General features: G+C 39.3%; 1 protein-coding gene across 2 annotated transcripts in view; it reads right to left on the bottom strand.

The window, feature by feature from the left end:
- NEK10 (NIMA related kinase 10) overlaps positions 1 to 20,557 on the bottom strand; it is a 268,659-nt gene that overhangs the window by 34,047 nt on the left and 214,055 nt on the right. Inside the window, exons 31-32 of one of the 2 annotated variants that reach the window (XM_075547136.1) lie at positions 20,364 to 20,504; positions 437 to 537 (exon numbers count right to left, since the gene is read on the bottom strand). In XM_075547136.1, the coding sequence (XP_075403251.1) occupies positions 437 to 537; positions 20,364 to 20,504 (242 nt within the window). The remainder of the gene's footprint in view (positions 1 to 436; positions 538 to 20,363; positions 20,505 to 20,557) is intronic. The other variant, XM_075547137.1, reaches the window with a different exon arrangement.

Raw genomic sequence — 20,557 nt, 5'->3', positions numbered from 1 at the left:
TAACAGTAGCAAAATTACAGTGATGAAGTAGCAATGAAAATGCTATAGTTGGGGGGTCACCACAACATGAAGAACTGTATTAAAGGGTCGCAGCTTTAGGAAGGTTCAGAACCACTGCACTAGATCCTTTGGCTGTCTCTGCCACCATCCAACACTTGAAGGACACACAGGCACATCCTGCCCTGTGGAGCAGTCATGTCCTCACAGGTTTGGGTGTTTTTTTTTCCTGCTTAGATGACACAACTCTTAGGAGACACAGGGGATATCCACATACCCTCTCTGCTCTGCTGCTAAGTCAAAGGGCCCCCAGGTATATGCAGACAGGATTAGAACAAAGTACTCCTTCTCATTCCGAGTTCTCAGAAGAGTTATTCAGCAATACTAGCACCAAACTCTCACTCGGCGTGAAAAGAAAATCGGAAGCCGGAAGACTGACCTGCGTGATGTAGATGATTTTGTGGAGCTGAATTAAGATCTGCTGGATGGGATCACTGATCTGCCGCACTCTCCTCTGGGACACAGCTATCCCCGCCGAGGCTGCGGACGAGAGGATCTGCAGTTAGTTAGGAAACCCAGTGTCCTTTCCCCAAAGTGACATTAGTGAAGAAGAGGGTAAAACTCTGGGGGGAAATTCAGCAACTACTTTTATCCTACCAAGGAGAGACTCTGCGTAGACTCCGGTGACCCTTTAATACTTTATGATACATAATACCCAGTTCCTTCCCTGTACTCTTTGGTCCCTTAAGTGACAAACTGGCACCATTCCCTGTCATAACACCCCCTTATTTTCTTTCTACTACACAATGGTGAGCTTTCTGTGGATTTAAATTCAGCAATAACCATTGCCCGAACAACAGTTAAGATTTTTATATAAGTGCTTGATGAGAAAACTTGCATACTTATCATAAAAATTGTTTTCAAAACACTTACAGAGAAAAGTTAATGTGGCTTTTTACTATAAGCATATGTAAAACATACACACAAACACACACACAGAATAAAAAGTACAAGTGTATGGAAATACTTTCTTTCAGGATGTCTTTACTCAATCAGTTCAGCAGCTTACACAAGAAATTCTCTAGCTCTGGCTTATCTGCAGTACGTGCTGCAGTTAAAGGCCTGAGGTTTCAAAGACAATTCATTTCCCTTCGACACTGTGGCTGACTCCTTCTGTACACCAACTACCTTGTCACTAAAATGAACATCGGTGCATTCTCTTTTTTGGTACAAAATGTGAGGAAAACATTAATGTAACTACAAACTAGGAAGCTCAGAAGTAGAGTTGTTTATTCCCGGCTGTAGTCAGGCCAGTTGTACATATGCCTTCTTTTCTACAGTAGTGCTTCTTACAGAAATAATTCTTAAAATGCTAATCATAATCTAGGTCTATAGCTACTCATGGGAGAAAAATGAAGCAGTCTTCCGAATAAAGATTTCCAGCCGTGGAAATCCTAAGGAGCAATTTCATCCTCTCCTATATAGAGGTTGCGTCATAATGAACTAGATTACAATGGGTTTAGTTTTAATCTCCAAAACCAGAGACTGTGATGCAGTTAAGTTGATGTGGGTACACCAGCTTTGCACTTTCTAAAATAGCTTCTTCTATGGCAGCGGTTCTCAACCTGTGGGTCATGACCCCTTTGGGAGTCGAACGACCCTTTCACAGGGATCGCCTAAGACCATCAGACAACACACATTTCCGATGGTTGGGGGGTCACCACAACCTGAGGAACTATTTTAAAGGGTCGTGGCATTAGGAAGGTTAAGAACCACTGTTCCATGGGGACTACTCCACATTTTTTAATTGTAGGTTTAACATAAGGAACAATTAAAATCTCACAACATGGCAGAGTTTTCTTAGGTTTGTGATTACATTTTGAGTAGAAAACCACACAGGCATGACTCTACCTTGCCACAAGAATGTGCTCATCTGTGGCCCTAGATACAAAAACAGAGACAGTTAGCTCTATACCCTCTGAGCCACTTAAGTTATTTTTCATAAAACCTCGCCAATTCCATAAATGCTTGCATTTTGAAAAGTTTGATTTCTCACTCTCTAAAAACATCATTTAAAAATGTTTAATTATGCATCTTATAAAAACAAAACAAAGTATCACAGGCAAGATCCAAGGCCCCCTGTCCAATGCAGCCACCTCCTCTGAACTACGCCCTGATATCAGCTTGATGTGCAAACTTCCAGTCATGTATGCAATACATACCTTAACAATATTTGTCAAACTTTGCTTGAACCTGAAACAAATTTAATGGGTCATGACCAGCAATAAAAAAGTTAATGGAATAGAGTGGAGTGCAATAGAACAGAACAAGAAAAGTTCAGAGCATATCACAGAGAGTGAGCGTTTACTCAACTATAAAGCCAACTGTCCCTTTGTTGTTAGGTGCCATCAACTCATAGAAACCCGATGTACAAGAGAGCGAAACACCGCCAGTTGTTCCTATGTTCGAGCCCACTGTTGCAGCCACTGTGTCAATCCTCTTTTCCGCTGCCCCTCCACTTTACCCAGCAGACACTGGTCTCTCCTGACAACATGACCAAAGGATGTAGGACAATGTCTTTAAAGTGTGTCCTTGCCTCGAAGGAGCATTCTGGTTGCACTTCTTCCAAGACAATTCTGTTTGTTCGTTGACGGTCCGTAGCACTTTAAAGATGCTTTGTCAACACCATTGTTCCGATGTATCAATTCTCTTCAGTCTTCCTTATTCCATGTCCAACTTTCATGTGAATACAAAGCAATGAAAAGACAATGGTTTGGGTAAAGTATACTTTGGTCCTCCAAGTAACATGCTTGCTTTTCAACACTTTAAAAAGGTTTTGTGCAACATATTTCCATAATGCAATTCATTGTTTGATCTCTTGACTGCTGTTTCCATGAGTATTGATTGTAGATCTAAGCAACATGAAATCCTTGACAACTTCAACCTTTTTTATCATGATGTTACTGATTGGTTCAGCTGTGAGCAGTTGGGTCTTCCTTGCACTGAGTTGTCATCCACAGTGAAGGCTGCAGCCCTTGATCTTCATCAGCAAGGGCTGCATGTCCTCCTCACTGTCAGCAAGCAAGGCGTGTCATCTGCACATTTCAGGTGGTTAACAATCCTTCCTCTAATCCTGACGCCACTTTCTTCATATAATACAGCTCAGCATACATACTGAACAATTATGGTCAGAAGATTCAACCCTGACACATATCTTTCCTGATTTTAAACGATGCAGTATTATTTCCTTGTTTGATGGGCCATTTCCAAAAGCAGTTTTGAGAATACTACTTTAACAGATCTATACTAATATGGTGATACATCATATTTTTATGCACTCTGCCATAATCTTTTTTTATGGCCAACACACATAGCTGTAGTTCATTCTTTATAACCATCCAATAGCACAGACTATCGAGCTGTGCCATGTTTTACTTAACCACGTACAACTTGATGGGTATTTAGTTGTTTTTAGCTTATCAGGATTATAAGTGATGCTACATTGCAGATAAAGGCCCCTATTATAAAGATGCAAATATATTTATATACGATGAGGGGGAAATAGGTCTATGTACATATATTTATAGGTTGAGTAGTAAGAAAACAGATGGACAGTGGGCCCCTACACAAGTACTCCCTCAACACAAGAACATTTTGTTCTAACAATTCGGCAGTCTGAGATGCTTACCTCCCTGGCACGATCACTGATGACAATGGGTGCACAAGCAAATGTGGTTAAGAAAGCTGATGGTACCCGACTACCAAAAGATATAGCACCTGAAGATGCTGAAGACAATAGGTGCACAAGAAAATGTGGTGAAGAAAGCTGATAGTGCCCAGCTACCAAAAGATATAGCATCTGAAGTCTTAAAGACCTGAAGATAAACAAGCAGCCATCTAGCTGAGAGACAACAAAACCCACATGGAAGAAGCACACTGGCCTGTCCTAACACAATCACTGAGGACAGAGTGGGTGCATAAGCAAAAATTGTGAAGAAATCTGATGGTGCCCAGCTATCAAATTATATATCATCTGGGGTCTTAAAGGCTTGAAGACAATCAGGCATCCATCTAGCTAAGAAACAACAAAGCTCACATGGAAGAAGCACACCAGCCTACCCCACCACGAACGCTGAAGACAAAGGAGGTGCATAGGCAAATGTGGTGAAGAAAGTTGATGGTGCCCAGTTGTCAAAATATATAGAATCTAGGGTCCCATAGGCTGGAAGATAAACAAGGGGCCATCTAACTTAGAAACAAGAAAGCCCACATGGAAAATGCACACCAGCCTGTGAGATTACAAGGTGTTAAAGGGATCAGGTAGCAGGCATCAAAGACAAAATATTTTTTTTTAATCATAGCATTGTGAATGAGGGGGAGTGCAAAGTGGGGACCCAGGGCCCATCTGGGGGAAATTGGACATCCCCTTGCAGAAGGCCTGCAGGGAGGAGACGAGCCAGTCAGGGTGCAGTATAGCAACGATTAAATATACAATTTTCCTCTAGTTCTTAAATGCTTCCTCCCCCACACTATCGTGATTCCAATTCTATCTTGCACATCAGGCTGGACTGGAGGATGTACACTGGCACAGATAGGAACTGGAAATACAGGGAATCCAGGACAGATGAGGCCCCTTAGGATGAGTGGTGAGAGTGGCGATATCGGGAGGGTAAAGGGAGGGTGAGGGAGAAAGGGGAACAGATTACAAGGTCTATATATAACCTCCTCCCTGGGGTTTGGACAGCGGACAACTGGGTGAGGGAGATGTCAGATGGTGTAAGATATGATAAAATAATATTTATAAATTAACAAGGGTTCGGGGGAGGGTAAAAAATGAGGAGCTGATACCAAGGGCTCAAGTAGAAAGCACTTGTTTTGAGAACGCTGATGGCAACATATATATGAATGTGCTGGACACAAATGATGTAAGTACGGATTGTGAAAAGAGTGTGTGAGCCCCTAATAAAACAATTTTTTTAAATTAATAAAGACCCATGTTTCATTGTGCATAAGGTATAAGAGTTTTTTTCAGAGTAGGTAAGGAAATCTGAAATTATATGTCTATTTTTTAGTTTAACAAATACATACAAATATGTCTCACTTAACTTATATCAGAGAAAAGCCCATTTTTAAACACTTTGATCAATGCTGTATACCAAACTTTTCCATTTTGCCAATCTGATTCTAATGTGCATTTTAAAGATTACTAGTGCACAGGATCAGACCGACTCAACATCACCGACTCAACATCAAATGACATTCTTGTTCTTTTGCAAATTTCCTGTTTGATGCTTGTGTTCTATTTTTCTTATTGCTCTGCAACCGCTCTTTACATACTGTGAACACTGCTGTACTGTATTTTATACATTAAAGGTACCGTTTCTGAATCTGCTACTTTTCTTCTCCTTAAAAGGCATTTCTTAGGTCCACCACCCTTACTAGTGATAATTTCTACTCTGAAGAAACACACACACACACACACACACACACACACACACACACACACACACACAGCCAGTCCCTCTGGTACCACTATCATCAGCTGAGACTTCATGGCCAGCTCACTAGAAAGGCGGGGCAAGAAGTCTGGCTAGCTAGACCATTTCACAACTCTCTGGATTTCCGGGACGGGGTCACAAAATCATGGATAAGAGAATACTTATTCTTCCTTTCCTACCTGATCAAATCCTCACCATTTTTTATAGTCCCGGGGGAAAAGGTGCATCTATTTAGCTTTTAGTTATTTTAGGAAAACATTTAAAAATTAAAATCCAGACAGATATTTTTATTCATCCTTAACAAACTCACACTATCGAGTAACCACTGAGTTTCATGGAAAATGTCACTCATATCCTAGTTTTGGGGGTTTATTTTCCTTAAAGAACTAAAATCTTACAATCTTTCCATCTTTAAGACTAGATTTTAAAAACGTCACTAACAATTCACAGAAAAAGCACAAAAAAAGCATGGAAAATGTATGAAATTTTTGTTCTAAATCATTTTTTAAAAAGAGCTGTAAGAGCCCCCAATAAAATATTTATTTTGAAAATAAAGAATATTTTTATTAAAATAATTTAATGAGACTGATATTTTATGTACAGTGTATACCTGATATTTTATAATATATATGAAGTCATATATAATATACTATTAATTCATCTCTGTAGTCTTCTATGAAAAAACTTAATTTAAATAAGTTTTAAGTAAAACTAATGCTTCATATATTGAAATATCTTCCTATTCTTATGAATTTTGTTTAAATAGTAAATTTAATTCGTGTTTCAAGATGTAGACAAAGCTACAAATTTTTTTATAAGAGATAAAATGCTTAAAAGTGACAGACATCAAAACCGAATGAAATCATTTTCCCTTTGTCTGTTAAGCAGGAGCAGAGCTCAGTAGGCAGGCAGCCCTCACCCTGCCTGGCACACATAGGAACCTCACCTACTCTGTGTGGGCAAGGCGGTCTAGACCAAACCACTGAGGTGAAAGTGGGGGCTGGGAAAGGAGAGGGGCTCTTGGACGTGCAGAAGCACCACTTTTTTCTCATGTGGAGTGTTAATAGCTTGTGGGAACATCTGAACATTCAAAAGAGATGTATGATTTCAATAATAAAATTTTGAGTCATTAAAAAAAAAACTGCCTTCAGGACCAGTGGGGAGAGTGGTGATACCAGGAGAGTGGAGTTGGGTAGGGTGGAAAGGGGGAACCAATTACAAGGATCTACATGTGACCTCCTCCCTGTGGGATGGACAACAGAAAAGAGGGTGAAGGGAGACATATCAGACAGTGTAAGATATAACACAATTATAATTCATAAATTATCAAGGGTTCATCAGGGATTGGACAGTGAGGAGGGAGGGGGAAAATGAGGAGCTGATGCCAGAGGCTTACATGGAGAAATGTTTTGAGAATGATTAGGGCAACAAATATACAAATGTGCTTTATACAATTGATGTATGTATGGATTGTGATAAGAGTTGTATGAGCCCCCAATAAAATGATTTTTTTTAAAAGAAGAGAGAAGTTGCCCTGTGGGGGAAGGGGCGGGAACACACAAAAACAATGAATCCTACTTGCTAGCTTTCTCTGTGGAGAGTATGACACTACGCAGTCATTCTCTGCCCTCTCTGAGGTGGTAAACAGGAGCAGGGGACCAATCTGTGCACAGATTGCACACACTTATTGTTGCAAAGTGTCGTCGAGCCAATTCCTACGCACAGCAATGCCAAGGCCCAGAGCAGAAGAACTGTCCCGGGGGGCTTTCTTGTTTATAATCTTTATGGGATCAGAGCACCAGGTGTGTGTCCCATGGGACCACTGGGTGTGGCTGAACCACCAACCTTCTGGTTTGCGGCTGAGCAGTTAGCCCACTGAACGTTTAGCCACTGTGGCACCAGGGATCTTGTTTATGCACTTGGCCTCGTCCTCACAACCATTCTGAAAGGCGGGCGTTTGTATCCCCATTTTGCAGGTAACAAGACAAGCCTTGGAATTGATGAAGGAAATTGACCGACCAAGATTATGGAGCAAAGGGGAGCTGGGAGTTGAAAGTAGGTGGGCTCTGAGACGGAGAGCTAGGAGAGATGGGACTCTAAGACCACTTTGAAGCCTGTCAATACAACACTGTGGTCTCAGAGAATCCCTCTGGTCACCTCAAGTACATGATTATATCTACATTCATTCCCAGGTCTGAAATACTATTACTCTTTCTAACAAGGTGCTACTTCAAGCTTGATGTTCTGCCTCCACCTGTGAACAGTTCATTAACTAAAACTTTCAGAAAGCACATACATAAAATAAACTGGAATCATCAGGTGCACTAGCTTCTGTTTTATTATCGCTTCATGCTTGACTCTAGCAGGGGTACTTGCCCATACCCCGTGCTTTGAGACCTGATTTACACTATATATCCATCTATTAAAATTAAAACTCACAGTGCAGGCCCTGGAGCTGCTAATTATTACAAATCCAATTTTTTAAAAAGATGGATTACATTGTTTTCCCCAAATATTGACCTAGATATAGTCTCAACCTATTTTTCTGAATTCCCTCTGCTGAGCATCAGGAATTTTTAGAAAGCTGGAGAGGCAAAAGGTTCAGGGGCTCTTTGGAGAAGTAAAAAAAGGTATGTTCTCTTAATGAACAGAAGCAAAACAAACATGAGCATCTCTATATAGATGAAGTACCCTGTTGAAAATGCAGTGTAATTAAGTGCCCTGTTGAAAAACAGTACAACTTTTTCAGTGTAAATACTAGTGAATAGTTTTGAGCTCACCTCTTCCTTTGACTTTTATAAAAGGGAATAAACTTGATGGGTTGTAGTTTAGGTCTACAAACCCTGGGCGGTCCACCACGGAATCTGGCAGAATGGAAGGCAGTTACGGAGACCAAGGCTGTTGTATTCAAAAGGTTCATGGGAGGATCTCTGAGAAGCAGGAAATGGGGGGACCAAGAGTGGCTTATTAAAACCCAGAAGAGCAGGGCTTCAAGGAACACCGGACATAGATGGGGTGGAATAAAATGGGTGCTTCAGGGGTAGCTTCTGGGTTGACAGGGCATCAGAAAGGGCATCGGACAGGCATCTCGTAAGTGCAGAATACATTTGAAGAGAGGACCGTGGAGTTTAGTCGACACGCAGAGCGATGCAAAGGAATGATATGGGATACGGTTGAAGAGGTAGCCAAGGACCATACATGGTGGTGAAGCTTCATGAGATCCTCTCCTGAGTGGGGGAGAGAACCCCAAGGGCAGAGGGAGGGAATTCCGAGGTTTTACAAAGCAACGGTCTCCTCAACATGTCACCGTAGGTATTTGCAATGACACCCAGCCAAGAAAGACTTGCATAATGAAGTCACACACAAAACAACCTTGGACATGAGCGCATCATAAAGAGAACTGAAGAAATGTACTGAGCACCAACTAGAAGGAGAGATGGAAGGAGACCAACAAAAATAACCCCAGAGATTCACCAACGGAATGCATCCTGGCTGCTGGGGTGGAGCAGCATGATGGCTTTGGAACAGCGTGCCATAACAACCTTGAGCGAGGAAGCTAGGAAAGCATCCTCAAAGAGGGTGAGGCTGGTGGCAGGAATTCTGTGCCAACAACCCTGGGAATAAGTGACGGGGCATCTGGGATGGGGGTGAGGGACAGCTTTGAAGCCAGGGCACCATGGGGAAGTCTCTTTAAAGTAAATGAAACAGACTGAGCCATAGTCACTTTACAGAAGGATAAAGCATAGACAGGGAGTGCAGAGTGGTGGTGGAGAATAGGGGGAGGGAGGTGCAGAGGGATGAGTGAAAGTCCCAACCCAGCCCTACTGGTGAGCACAAGGGTCAGTCAACCAGGAGGACATAACCAGAATACATATTCATGCTCTTCATGACAGAGCTCCAAAATACATAAAACAAACTCAAACCAAGTGGGAAAGAAGCAGACAGCTCTACAATACTAGGGGACTTTAATGCAACCACTTTCAAAGATGGACAAAAACAGAAGAAATGTAACAAATATGCAAAAGATCTAAATAACACAACCAACCAATTGACCTGAAAGATACATACTGAATTAATCATCTAACAGCACCCCAGTGCAGATTCATTTCAGACAAGCATAGATCAGTATCCAGAATAGACCACATGGTAGGCCTCCAAGCAAGTCTTAATAAATTAAAAAACACTGTAATAATATGAAGCATCTTCTTTGATAACAATACTATTAAACAAGATATCAGAAAGTACATACAAACAAAAATATTATATTGAAACTGAATAGAATCTTACTTTAAAACTATTGGGTCATGAAAAGAATTAAAAAATGAAGCTTTAAAATTCTTATAATCAAATGAGAATGAAAACATAAGACACTCAAACCTCTGGGACGCAGGAACAGCAGCAGAGAAGCCTTTATATGAGTGTTTATCAAAACAGAAGAGAGGGCCAAAATAAACAGCTCTTACAATTCAACCCGGAAAGGAGCAGTTAAAGAGCACAGTCACCAGAGGGGAGGTTGGGAGGGGGAAATATCAGAGCAGCAATACATGAAACAGAAAAATGACAGAATCAGCAATATTACAAGCTGGCCCATAAAACTGACAAATCAAGTCAAATCCAATTGACGAGGGGGTCAAAATGAAAAGATGCAAATAACCAAAATAGGATATGAGATGGGCAATATTACAACAGAACCAAATGAAATAATAAGGAGCCTAACAAGATATTATGAAAACATCGTACGACAAATTTAAATCCCTAGAAGAAATAATCACATTTGGAGACACACGCTATCTACCTAAGTAGATCTGTAACAAAAGAAGACACTTATTGAAGCTCTTAACAGCAACAACTGTCAAAGTCACGGTGCAGGTTACTGCACTGCAGAGTTCTACCAAACAGTCAGAGAACGGTTGGCACAAAGTTTGCTCATATAATTTCAGAGCACAGAAAAAGAAGGACTACACTTGTTTCATAAAGTCAGAATAACACCGACAGCAATGCTACACAAAGATACCAAGAGAAGCAAACAAACAACAACAACAAAATTTCAGGACAATATCCTTCGTGAATGGAGATGTACGCGTTGACAACAAAATGCTTGGAACAGAACTCAACAACCTATGGGAAAATAACGTGTCACAATCAGATGGGCTGCATGCCAGGGAGGAAAGGGTGATTCCGTGTCAGAAAATCAGTCACCATGATGACCCACACAGGAAAATAATTATGTGATCATCTCAATCGATGCAAAAGAGGCATTGATAAAACCAAGCACCCTTTACTGATAAAAAAAATAAGAATGGAAGGGAAACTTCACAACATAATTAAGGACACATGGAACACCAACAGCCAGTGTTCCTGTCAACAGAGAGAGCTGAAAGCATTCACCTTAAGAATGAGAAGGAATCAAGAATGTCCAGTATCATTGCTCGTAGTTGGTATTGTGTGAAAAATCCCCATCAGAGAAATAGGGCAAGAAACTCAAATAACCAAATCCTAACCCTAACCAAATAAATAAAAAGAAAATCAAACGCCCCCAAATGGATGGAAGAAATAAAAATTATTTCAAATTACAGAGGGCATAATCCTAAAAACAAACACCACCACCCCCCCAAAAAAAACCCCTTAAACTCACTGCCACTGAGTCAATTCTGATAGGACAGAGAGAACTGCTCTCTGGGTTTCTGAGACGGTGATTCTGAACTAAGTAGAAAGGCTCCTCCTTCTCCAGCAGAGCAGCTGGTGGTTTTGAACTGCTGACCTTCTGGTTAGCAGCCCAACAGGTAGCCCACTAGACCACCAGGGCTCAGCATAAATCCAATACATAGTAAATCCCAGAAATTCCACCCCCCTAAAAGGTTCTAAAACTAATCAAACGGTTCAGCAAAGTGACAGAATCCAGGATGAACATACCCAAACCACTTGAATTCCTCTATGCTAACAAAGAGAACTCCAAGAAAAAGAAATAAAACAACAAGAAAACCATTTACATTAGCTCCCCAAAGGATAAAATATGTAGGGATAAGTATAACCAGGGACATAAAAGACTTTTAAGTGAAAATTAAAACAAAACAAAAACAACTAAAAACAAGCATGTAAGGTGCATGAATGGGAAAAATACCATGTTCATGAATTAGAAGACAACTTGTAAAATGTACTAACAAAAAAAAAAATCTAAGCTATAATGCAATCCCAATACGAATCCCAACATTTTCTAAAACATTTTTATTGTGAATTGGGTTAAAGTTTATAGAGAAAATTGGTTTTCAATTCAACAGTTCAGACACATTTTGTTGTGTCATTAATTACAATCCCCAAAGGTAACATCATGTGGCCCGCGTCCTCAGGTTTCCCTTTCCACATTCCCCAGCACAGCCATCTGACCTTTTCCTCAACATTGCAGTTTTCTATTTTTTGAAATCTTCTTCATAATAAGCCCCTGTGATTATCCTGTGTCCTAGCCAGGTTAGTTCTTTGGTTTTCTACTAAACAGACATCATAAACTTCTGAGCTGAGCTCTCTGCCTTGAAATTAACTGGCCCTGTGTATCTTCTCCCAAACCAATTTTAATTGGACTTATTCTTTTAAGATGATGAGAGTTGTAGGATTCAAATAATTTTATGACTGTTTTGCATATAAAAAAGGTATGCCAAAAGTAGTTTATTATTTTAACAAGACATGGGAACACTGTGTTGCACAGATGGATGTTAAAAACAGAGTAAAGAATGTAACTTTCCCCGTGTCGGAAAAGAGTGTTTGGAAACTAATTGTGGTAGCAATCGTACAATTCTAATTGATTTGATTGAAATATGGAATGATATATGTATTGAATACCAACTAATACAATTTTTAAAAGAATGTAAATTTGTGACTTTCACAATGGGCAGTTGTCCAGCCACTCACCAGAAACAACCCTGATTTAACAAATGGTCCACTAAAAAAAAAAAAAAATTAGGTATCGGTTCTGCTGAACTGGGAGGAACTGGCTGAATCTCCCAAATGGACTAAGACAAATGTATTCTTGAATTTCTCTGCAAATACCCACTAATTGCAGAGATATGTTGTTAATAAGTATTGTTTTGGAGTACACCCATTCATGTATAAACTAGAACTCTAGCAATGGCAATTTTGTAATTACCTTGGTATCTAATTGTATATGCAGAATCAGCATTAATTTCCATAGCAGAACATATAAGGGGCACTGTTATGAAAAACTCTTAGAGTCAAACATTTTATGAGGTGAGGCTAAGGGCCATTGTTTGGAGGAACACTGGCAAACATTCTTAAGATAACTTTCTACCTCCTAGTTTGGAATGGAGTAGTGTCTGAGATCTTAAAGGTTTACAAGTGGTCATCTAAATTATAACTATTGGTCTCTTCTTTCCTACTGTAAAAGCAAAGGAAACCAGACTTAAGCAATTAGTCTACAAAACACCTGAGACCAAAAGAACTAGATGGTACCCAGCTATCTATACTGTCTACTCTATCCAGGTACACAATAGAAAATTCTGGATATAAAATGTAGAACAAAACTCAAATTAAAAAAAAAAGACCAGATTTACTGGACTAATAGAAACTGGAAGAATCTCTAACACTATCTCCCTAAACATCCAGTTAACCTGGAACGGAAGTCCCTCCCAATAGTCAACTTTCAGCCAAATAACAGAATGGTCTATGAAATACAATTCTACTACCCATAAGTAATGTATTCTGTAGAACAGTGGTTCTCAACCTTCCTAATGCCATGACCCTTTAATACAGTTCCTCATATTGGGGTGACCCCCCCAACCATAAAATTATTTTCTTTGCTACTTCATAACTGTAATTTTGCTACCTGTTGTGAATCAGATGACCCCTGTGAAAGGGTCATTCAACACCCAAAGGAGTCGCGACCCACAGGTTGAGAACCACTACCTTAGAGCTATGAGACCAAAGAGGCAAGATCTAGCCAAAAGCAAAGAGGAGAAAGAAGGGAGGGAGTGGGAAACTGAAGCAGGGGCACAAATGGGAGTGTGCTGGCATATTGCAGGCATAGCAACTGATGCCGGGACACTGTTGGAACTAAGTTGCTGTGTGAACTTTTAGTAAGGAAAAAAACAATGTAATGGTCCAAGCAGAGAGTTTTGGAAAATTGTTGCTGAAAATTCTTTTTCCTACTCCCTCTAGAAGAAATAAATATTTGTCTGAGGAGACACAGAAGAAAATCTCTGAGACAGATGCAAATTTTAACCTACTCTGAGCAGCCTGCTTCAGGAGTGGTGAAGACCTGTGCTTGTTCCCATGGAAGCCTCTTGGAGACAGTAGCCACACTGATTGATGTTCCATGCCCAACTGTAGCCCGAGGCAGCAGGGAAGGCAGTAGGGGTAACTTCATAGGGTATCAAAAGCAGACAGGCTCTGCCGGATTCCCTAAGTCTCGATGCCCAAAGATACTGGGAAGAATAGGTTCATCTACCCCGTGCCCAAGTAGGTTAGCTGACAGAGATCATTTGCTTTACAGAGAGGTCTTCTCTTCATGCCAAGAGAATGGGTGGTCACAAGGACTGGTAACTGGAGATCAGGGATGGCAGTGACACGTCTATAGCACTTTTATATATGCCAGCATTAAGGGCTGCCATACTTAATAGTCAGTCAAAATGCCAGCAACTGATGGTCTCTCAGCTCCAGTAGCATCGTGCTGACTGAACCCCTGAGGACCAACACACCAACCAAAGGCCAGCATACCAACCAAGGGCCAACACACCAACCAAGGGCCAACACACCAACCAAGGACCAACACACCAACCAAGGACCAACACACCAACCAAGGACCAACACACCAACCAAGGGCCAACACACCAACCAAGGGCCAACACACCAACCAAGGACCAACACACCAACCAAGGGCCAACACACCAACCAAGGGCCAACACACCAACCAAGGGAGAAGAGAGAAAAGGGTGATATTAAACTGACTGTTTTAGCCTGATGTGATCAAGAAATAGTCAACAGGTTGAAACTTACCTATACACTAATTGATTGCATTTTTTATATCAGTGAAATTATTTTAAAATAGAAATGAAAATCAGTTTTAAGAAAACACAGAAAGGTGAAATACTGTGCCTGGATTTATGGCCTAAAATAGCATATCATTTAGTCTTTGATAAAATCTGACCCTTCGCTTCATTCAATGATTTCTTATACTATACCACAATCACTAACCAGTTAAAGTTATTAGAATAGAGATTAATTTTTTTCTTCTTTAGAAGTGGACTCTATTTAGGATTTCTAGAATTATCATATATATATATATAGTTATAAAACACATACATCATAGTCATCACTAGAGATAGAAAGCTGATCAATTAATCTAAAAGGAAAAGGGAAAAAATGGAGCCTTTCCCTCATTCAATTTTTCTGGAAATGATGATGATTGAAGCCATTAGAGAAAAATTTGCCCAGGAGAGAGGGTGAGGTGGGTGTGGTACAGCGGGAGGGCGGTGAGAGGGGAGACATACATGACTCTTGCTTGATTCTCTGAAATCTTTCTAGACGTTTTCTAATGACGCTGCCAACACAAAACGAAAGTCGTTACCATTGAGTCGAGGCTGACTCCGGGTTTCCAAGACTGTAAATCTTCGTGAAAGTGAGATTGTCGTCTTTATCTCGAGGATCGGCTGCTGAGGTGGAAGCACTAGCCGTGTGCTTAGCAGCCCAAAACCTAACCCACAGAGTCATCGGGGTGTCTTCATCCGAAAAAGGGCACATCACAGTATCCAACGCTACCGTCCATGCTAAAGAAGGCCATTTACAGCCCTGAAATGAGAGCGGTTAAGCTCGAGGCTTCCTGTGCTGCCATTGTTAGGTGGCTTCAACTGGAGTTCCAGCTCATAGCAACACAACCATGTCCAACAGATGGAAACACTGCCCAGTCCTGTGTCATTCTCACAGTCACCGCTGCTTGAGCCCTTTGTTGCAGGCACTGTGGTCATCGTAATAATTGAGGGTCTTCCTCTTTTTTTACCAACCCTCTGCTTTCCCAAGAAAACGTCCTTCTCCAGGACTTGGTCCTTCCTGATAACATGCCCAAAGTACGTGAGACGAAGTCTTGCCATCTTAGCTGCTGAAGCACATCCTGGCTGAATTTCTTCCAACCGAGGGTTGTCCTGGAGAACAGGTTTTTCATTATGGTTGGCCTACCTGTCTTCATCCTCAATTCTCAAAGAAGCTTACTATCTTAACAAAGCAATACAAAGGTAGTTGTGGGTGTTCTGATGTTCTATTTTTAATCCATTTAGATCGCTCAAACAACGGCAGTGTGGAATTTGAGAGCCTCACTTTTCCTGAATTGGCTCAAATATCTTTTAGGTCATGTTGCCATTATTACCTAAGCCACAAGGGCCTCATTTTTTTCCTACCAGGGGGAAGTGCAGCTTGCCACCCTTTTCTCCATTTTGCCTTTTGCCAGTGCAGAAGGCCCAAGCTGGAGTTACACATCGTTCTTTCAATAGCAGATTTAAAGTTTGCAACTCATCTTGAGACTATCAACAACTTTTTTCTGAGAGACAAGATATTAAGAACACAATGCCTCCCCACTCCCTGCCCCCCAAAACTATATCTCCACAAAGCATCCTCCTGGGACCTTGTACTCAGTTCTTCAGGATACTCTTGGCATGAGGAATTAGGGGTAAATCACAATTGGTACCAAAAAAATTGTTATCTTTACTTCTTCCTCAAATTACATTTTAATCTTTAAAAAAGTACTTCCCCACTGTTCCAGATTTTTATGCAGTTCCTTTCAATAGATAACAGTTTATCCAAGAATAAACAAAGGTTTATACAGAGGTAATTTTCATTAGTTACTTAGGAAGCAACTTTTTAAGTCCTGATCTTAAAGTCTCAAGGAAAACTCTCTCTTTCCCTCTCTCTGTGAGTATGTGCAACTATACTGAAGAAGCTTATAATCTGGTTGGGAAACATAACTAACATGATTTTATTCGAGATTTCAACAAACAATACTGGAAAGTATTACACATCAAACTGAATAGCAGAGACTAGTATGATAGGAGATTTTATTAAAACTTGTGTAAATTTTTGTCTTCTCAAAAAACTATTTAGTAACATAAGACAAGGCAAATATTTGAAATTGTTTTGTTGTGAAAATTGAGCACTTTATTTGAGCCACTAACTTGACAGCAGACTACCGGAGATTGCTCGTAATAAAGACAACTAGACACGAGCCGTGCTTCCACCTGGAATATCTGCATGAAACATTGACTACTTGAGCCAGCCCTGACCTTTAGAACAAAACCAAGTGCAAAAATAGATTGTCAGGCATCTAGTAGAAAACATAATTAGGAGCCCAGTTATTATGAAGTGATTATTCCAGCTGAAAATTCAGAGCTTAAGAATTCCCATACATCAGCTCAATGCTTTGGTGTCAGGTGCTGGCTAAATGCAAAACTAAGCCAGTGAGCTATCTTTAGGTTTCCATTCATTTAAGGGGGAAAAAAGGCAATGTAAATGCAGCCAAAAGGGGCCTTCCTCTCAGCTGACATTACCTTATATCTAAAAACATTTTAGTGTACCCCCATTTATTTGAAAGAGAGTACATTTCCCATATCGATATTTTGGTATGATTCAATTTTTCAAAACCACAAAAGGTCTTCAAAAAGTTTGTGGAAAAAAAGAGTTAAAAAATAATAAATATTTTCTAAGAACTTTTTAAGCCTCCTAGTTCACCCATCTACTTAGCTCCAAAGGACAGGACAGCTTCTCTTTTATCTACCTTAAGGCTTATTTTTCCCACTCAAAATCATACTAGCCAGCTGTCTGATTAATTTAACTTTATAGACAATGGGCCCAATCAAAGAACAGAGTTCCCTTCAATACGGGACACTTACTCAGAATGATTTTATGTTGTAAGTAGAACAGGCATGAAATAGCATAGTGGGGAAGTTATACCTTTTCCAATTTTCTTTCTTTTTTTTGCCCTGCTGTTTTGGGTATTCTCAGCATAGTACAAATATGTCTTCACATTATTTCAAATCCAACCTACTATTCCTTTATAAAAAATACAGAAGATCTCATGGTAGATAAGATCTTTTCAGAATTTAAGAATATTTTCTTGATTAATTTCATATTCAGTTTTACAACTACTATTTATGTGTGGAAAGCAATATTATACTTGCTTTCCCCCTTAGAGCCTGAAATAAACTTCCTCTTTAAAATTAAAGCTGAAAGTGAGGTGAAAATATTAGGACAATAGTAGTACAGCCAGTACTCAGATAAAAACACGTGTGTGTGATAGCAATCACATTGACTAAAGTTGGGGAAATAGAAGTAAAATAATAAGTCTGTTAACAATATTTGGTTTATTCATTGACTCCATGTTATGTAATGCTAATATGTTTTCATCTGGACATTCTTACATTTTCATTTCTCATGGTAAAGAATGAAAGTTTATCATTTAATCCAAAAAGTATGAATGAGATAAATAATCTATAAAATTTAGTTAGTATTAAAAGATAAAGCAAGGAACATATGATAAGCTTTGTAAAATTGTCATGGTTATTTGTCTAGAGATGTCATTAAATACTACAACATCACCATGAGTGTATCTGAAAACCAATTACCACACAGGGAAGACTGCATTATACATATACACTTGATACTCTGCAATAATAAGCCTCACCCTTTGCTCTTAGACCAAACGGCAAATGATGCTCACCAACTATAGACGCTCCTGAGGAAATATCCAGATTGTGATACACCCAAATTGTGACAAAAGTTTCCTTCCTTCCCTCCCTACCGATTCTTTTCATAACATTTAAGCAAATGCAATCCTGTAGCTACTGATTATGCTCCTGGTTTCTAGCCTGTTCTTTTTCTTCTAACAAAACAACACCAAGTGCTAAGTAAACATAATAAATACACTAATATAATCTGCTTATTAAAAAAATAATAACCCATTCACAAATATCAGTGTTTTGCCTACTTATTAGTAATACAGTTGCTGGAACCAGCTGTATCTCCTGATACTTTGGTCCCGGCATGCTGCCCTAGTATAGTGCTAAGATTGCCCTTTCATGCCTCCGTAGGCTAGAAATACAGAGCTCATCACTGGAACAAAGCACAATTTGCAGATGTGATGACCTAAGTAAACAAGGACCTAACTAGTTGTTTGTGGTCAGATAAAGTAATGAAAGGTCCAAATTTACATACAAAACTTTAAAAAGTGAGATTTTTACAGTATTCAGAACACAATTTTGTAATAACATGGAGAAAACACAAAGATCTAATTTTTTTCACTCAAAAGTACAATAACCCATGATAAAAAATGGCTCAAAATGTTCTACAACTTTAGAAATGGATTACTTTTTCGGTGGGTAAACTTTACCATTCATGGTCAACATGTAAAATTACATAACATCTATTTTTTTAGCATATTCTACTTTAAATTTAAACTATATTTACAAATGGGTGAATTTTTTAAGTTAGATGGTGCAGAAAAGTGTTGAACAAAGGAATATGTCACATATAAACTGTGCTGTAAAAGAATTAGTTGGCTTAAAGCTTCAGACACCTGATTAATTTAACTGGTACAAATGCAAGTCTTAAATTGGATGAACTCAGCATGCCTTTAGGAACAACTGATCACTATTCTGAAATTATACCAGGACTATGAATCGCTCAATATGTACCATACTTTTACATAAATAATGCATGCATTATATATTGTGTTCAAACTGCCAACCCCCTCATGCATTCATTTCCTATGTGTCCTCTACACATGTTATATGCAGGTGCACACCATTTACACAGCTATGTAACATGTAAAAAACAGTATATGTTTTACTCTTCCTGTCACCAAAAGTCAATCAAATTAAAAAGTCATTTTAACTTCATTATTATATGATGAACTTACCTTCTAAAAAACGAGAATAACATGGTCAACATGATAGGTTTAAACATCATAAGAAACCAAGCCATCTGATTCTGCATCTATGTCAGTGGTGCAAGTGACTCCAAACTGTCAAATGTTCTAAAGCCAATTTTACAAAGTGACTAGTAGTTTAGCAGCTCAATTCGCAGAGCCTATGTTCTCTATATGTGTTATCTCTACACAAATATGTGAGCTAAGAAAGCCAAGGTGAAAATAACACTAAACAATAATTCCAAGTTAAACAAAACAGAATAAAGCTTTATGCCCAAAAGGCATTTGCACATCCATCAATATATTCACACATAAATTATCAACGTAATCATGAATTATACTTTTTTTCTGAAATGTTCAAGGTTATCTAATAATTTCACTATTACTTTTGGATTTGGGTCCTCAACAAAAATTAGAAATGGATTCTGTTCTTCCCAAACCATTGTGATAAAATTTTATGTCTTACCCATCTATAGTTTTCAAATTATTAAAGAAACAATGTGGTATAAAATCAGTTCAATTAAAATACACAAATGGAAATAACTAAAAAGAGTTACTGTGTTAGAGTCAAGGAGGTAGGAGAATACATATCCTTCAGTCTCTTGGATTATACAAGACTGTAGAGAGGATAGAAATATATGTGTGAAACAGTTACTATTTTTTATTAGTTTTGTTAGCAGATATGCACTTTAAGCATCAATAGTTCAAGTGGTTAACAATCCCACTGGGGTGGAAGCACAAATTTTTGAAAAACAGTCTGATCTTTCAATCAAATAAGTGAACACAGAGCATCTTGAAACCATCAAATCGCCAAACTTACATTGGTGGATAGAATCCTCCTGCTGTTTGTATTAAAATTACCTCTCAAGCATCATTCAGACATATCAGGCCCAACTATCATTCTGTGCTCTCCCATTGCGTGCTTGGCATTACTGTGATCTAGTAAGTACTACCATGATCTTTGAGATTGCGAAGAATCACAGCAGGAAGGCTGTGGGACTGCCACCCTGTCACTAACTCGGTGTCTAGCTCCTTAACGTGGGCCCTGAGCATGAGAGGTGGCACTTTCAGAAGCAGGTCAAAAGGCAGCAAAGCTGAAGAAATAAAAGGGGGGAAAGATATGAAACTGTAACATAAATTACAATCA

This window comes from Tenrec ecaudatus, chromosome 4 (assembly GCF_050624435.1).
Source record: "Tenrec ecaudatus isolate mTenEca1 chromosome 4, mTenEca1.hap1, whole genome shotgun sequence".
Lineage (NCBI taxonomy): Eukaryota > Metazoa > Chordata > Mammalia > Afrosoricida > Tenrecidae > Tenrec > Tenrec ecaudatus.
The sequence above is the reverse complement of the archived record's forward strand: the minus strand, read 5'-3'. Positions and strand labels throughout refer to the sequence as shown.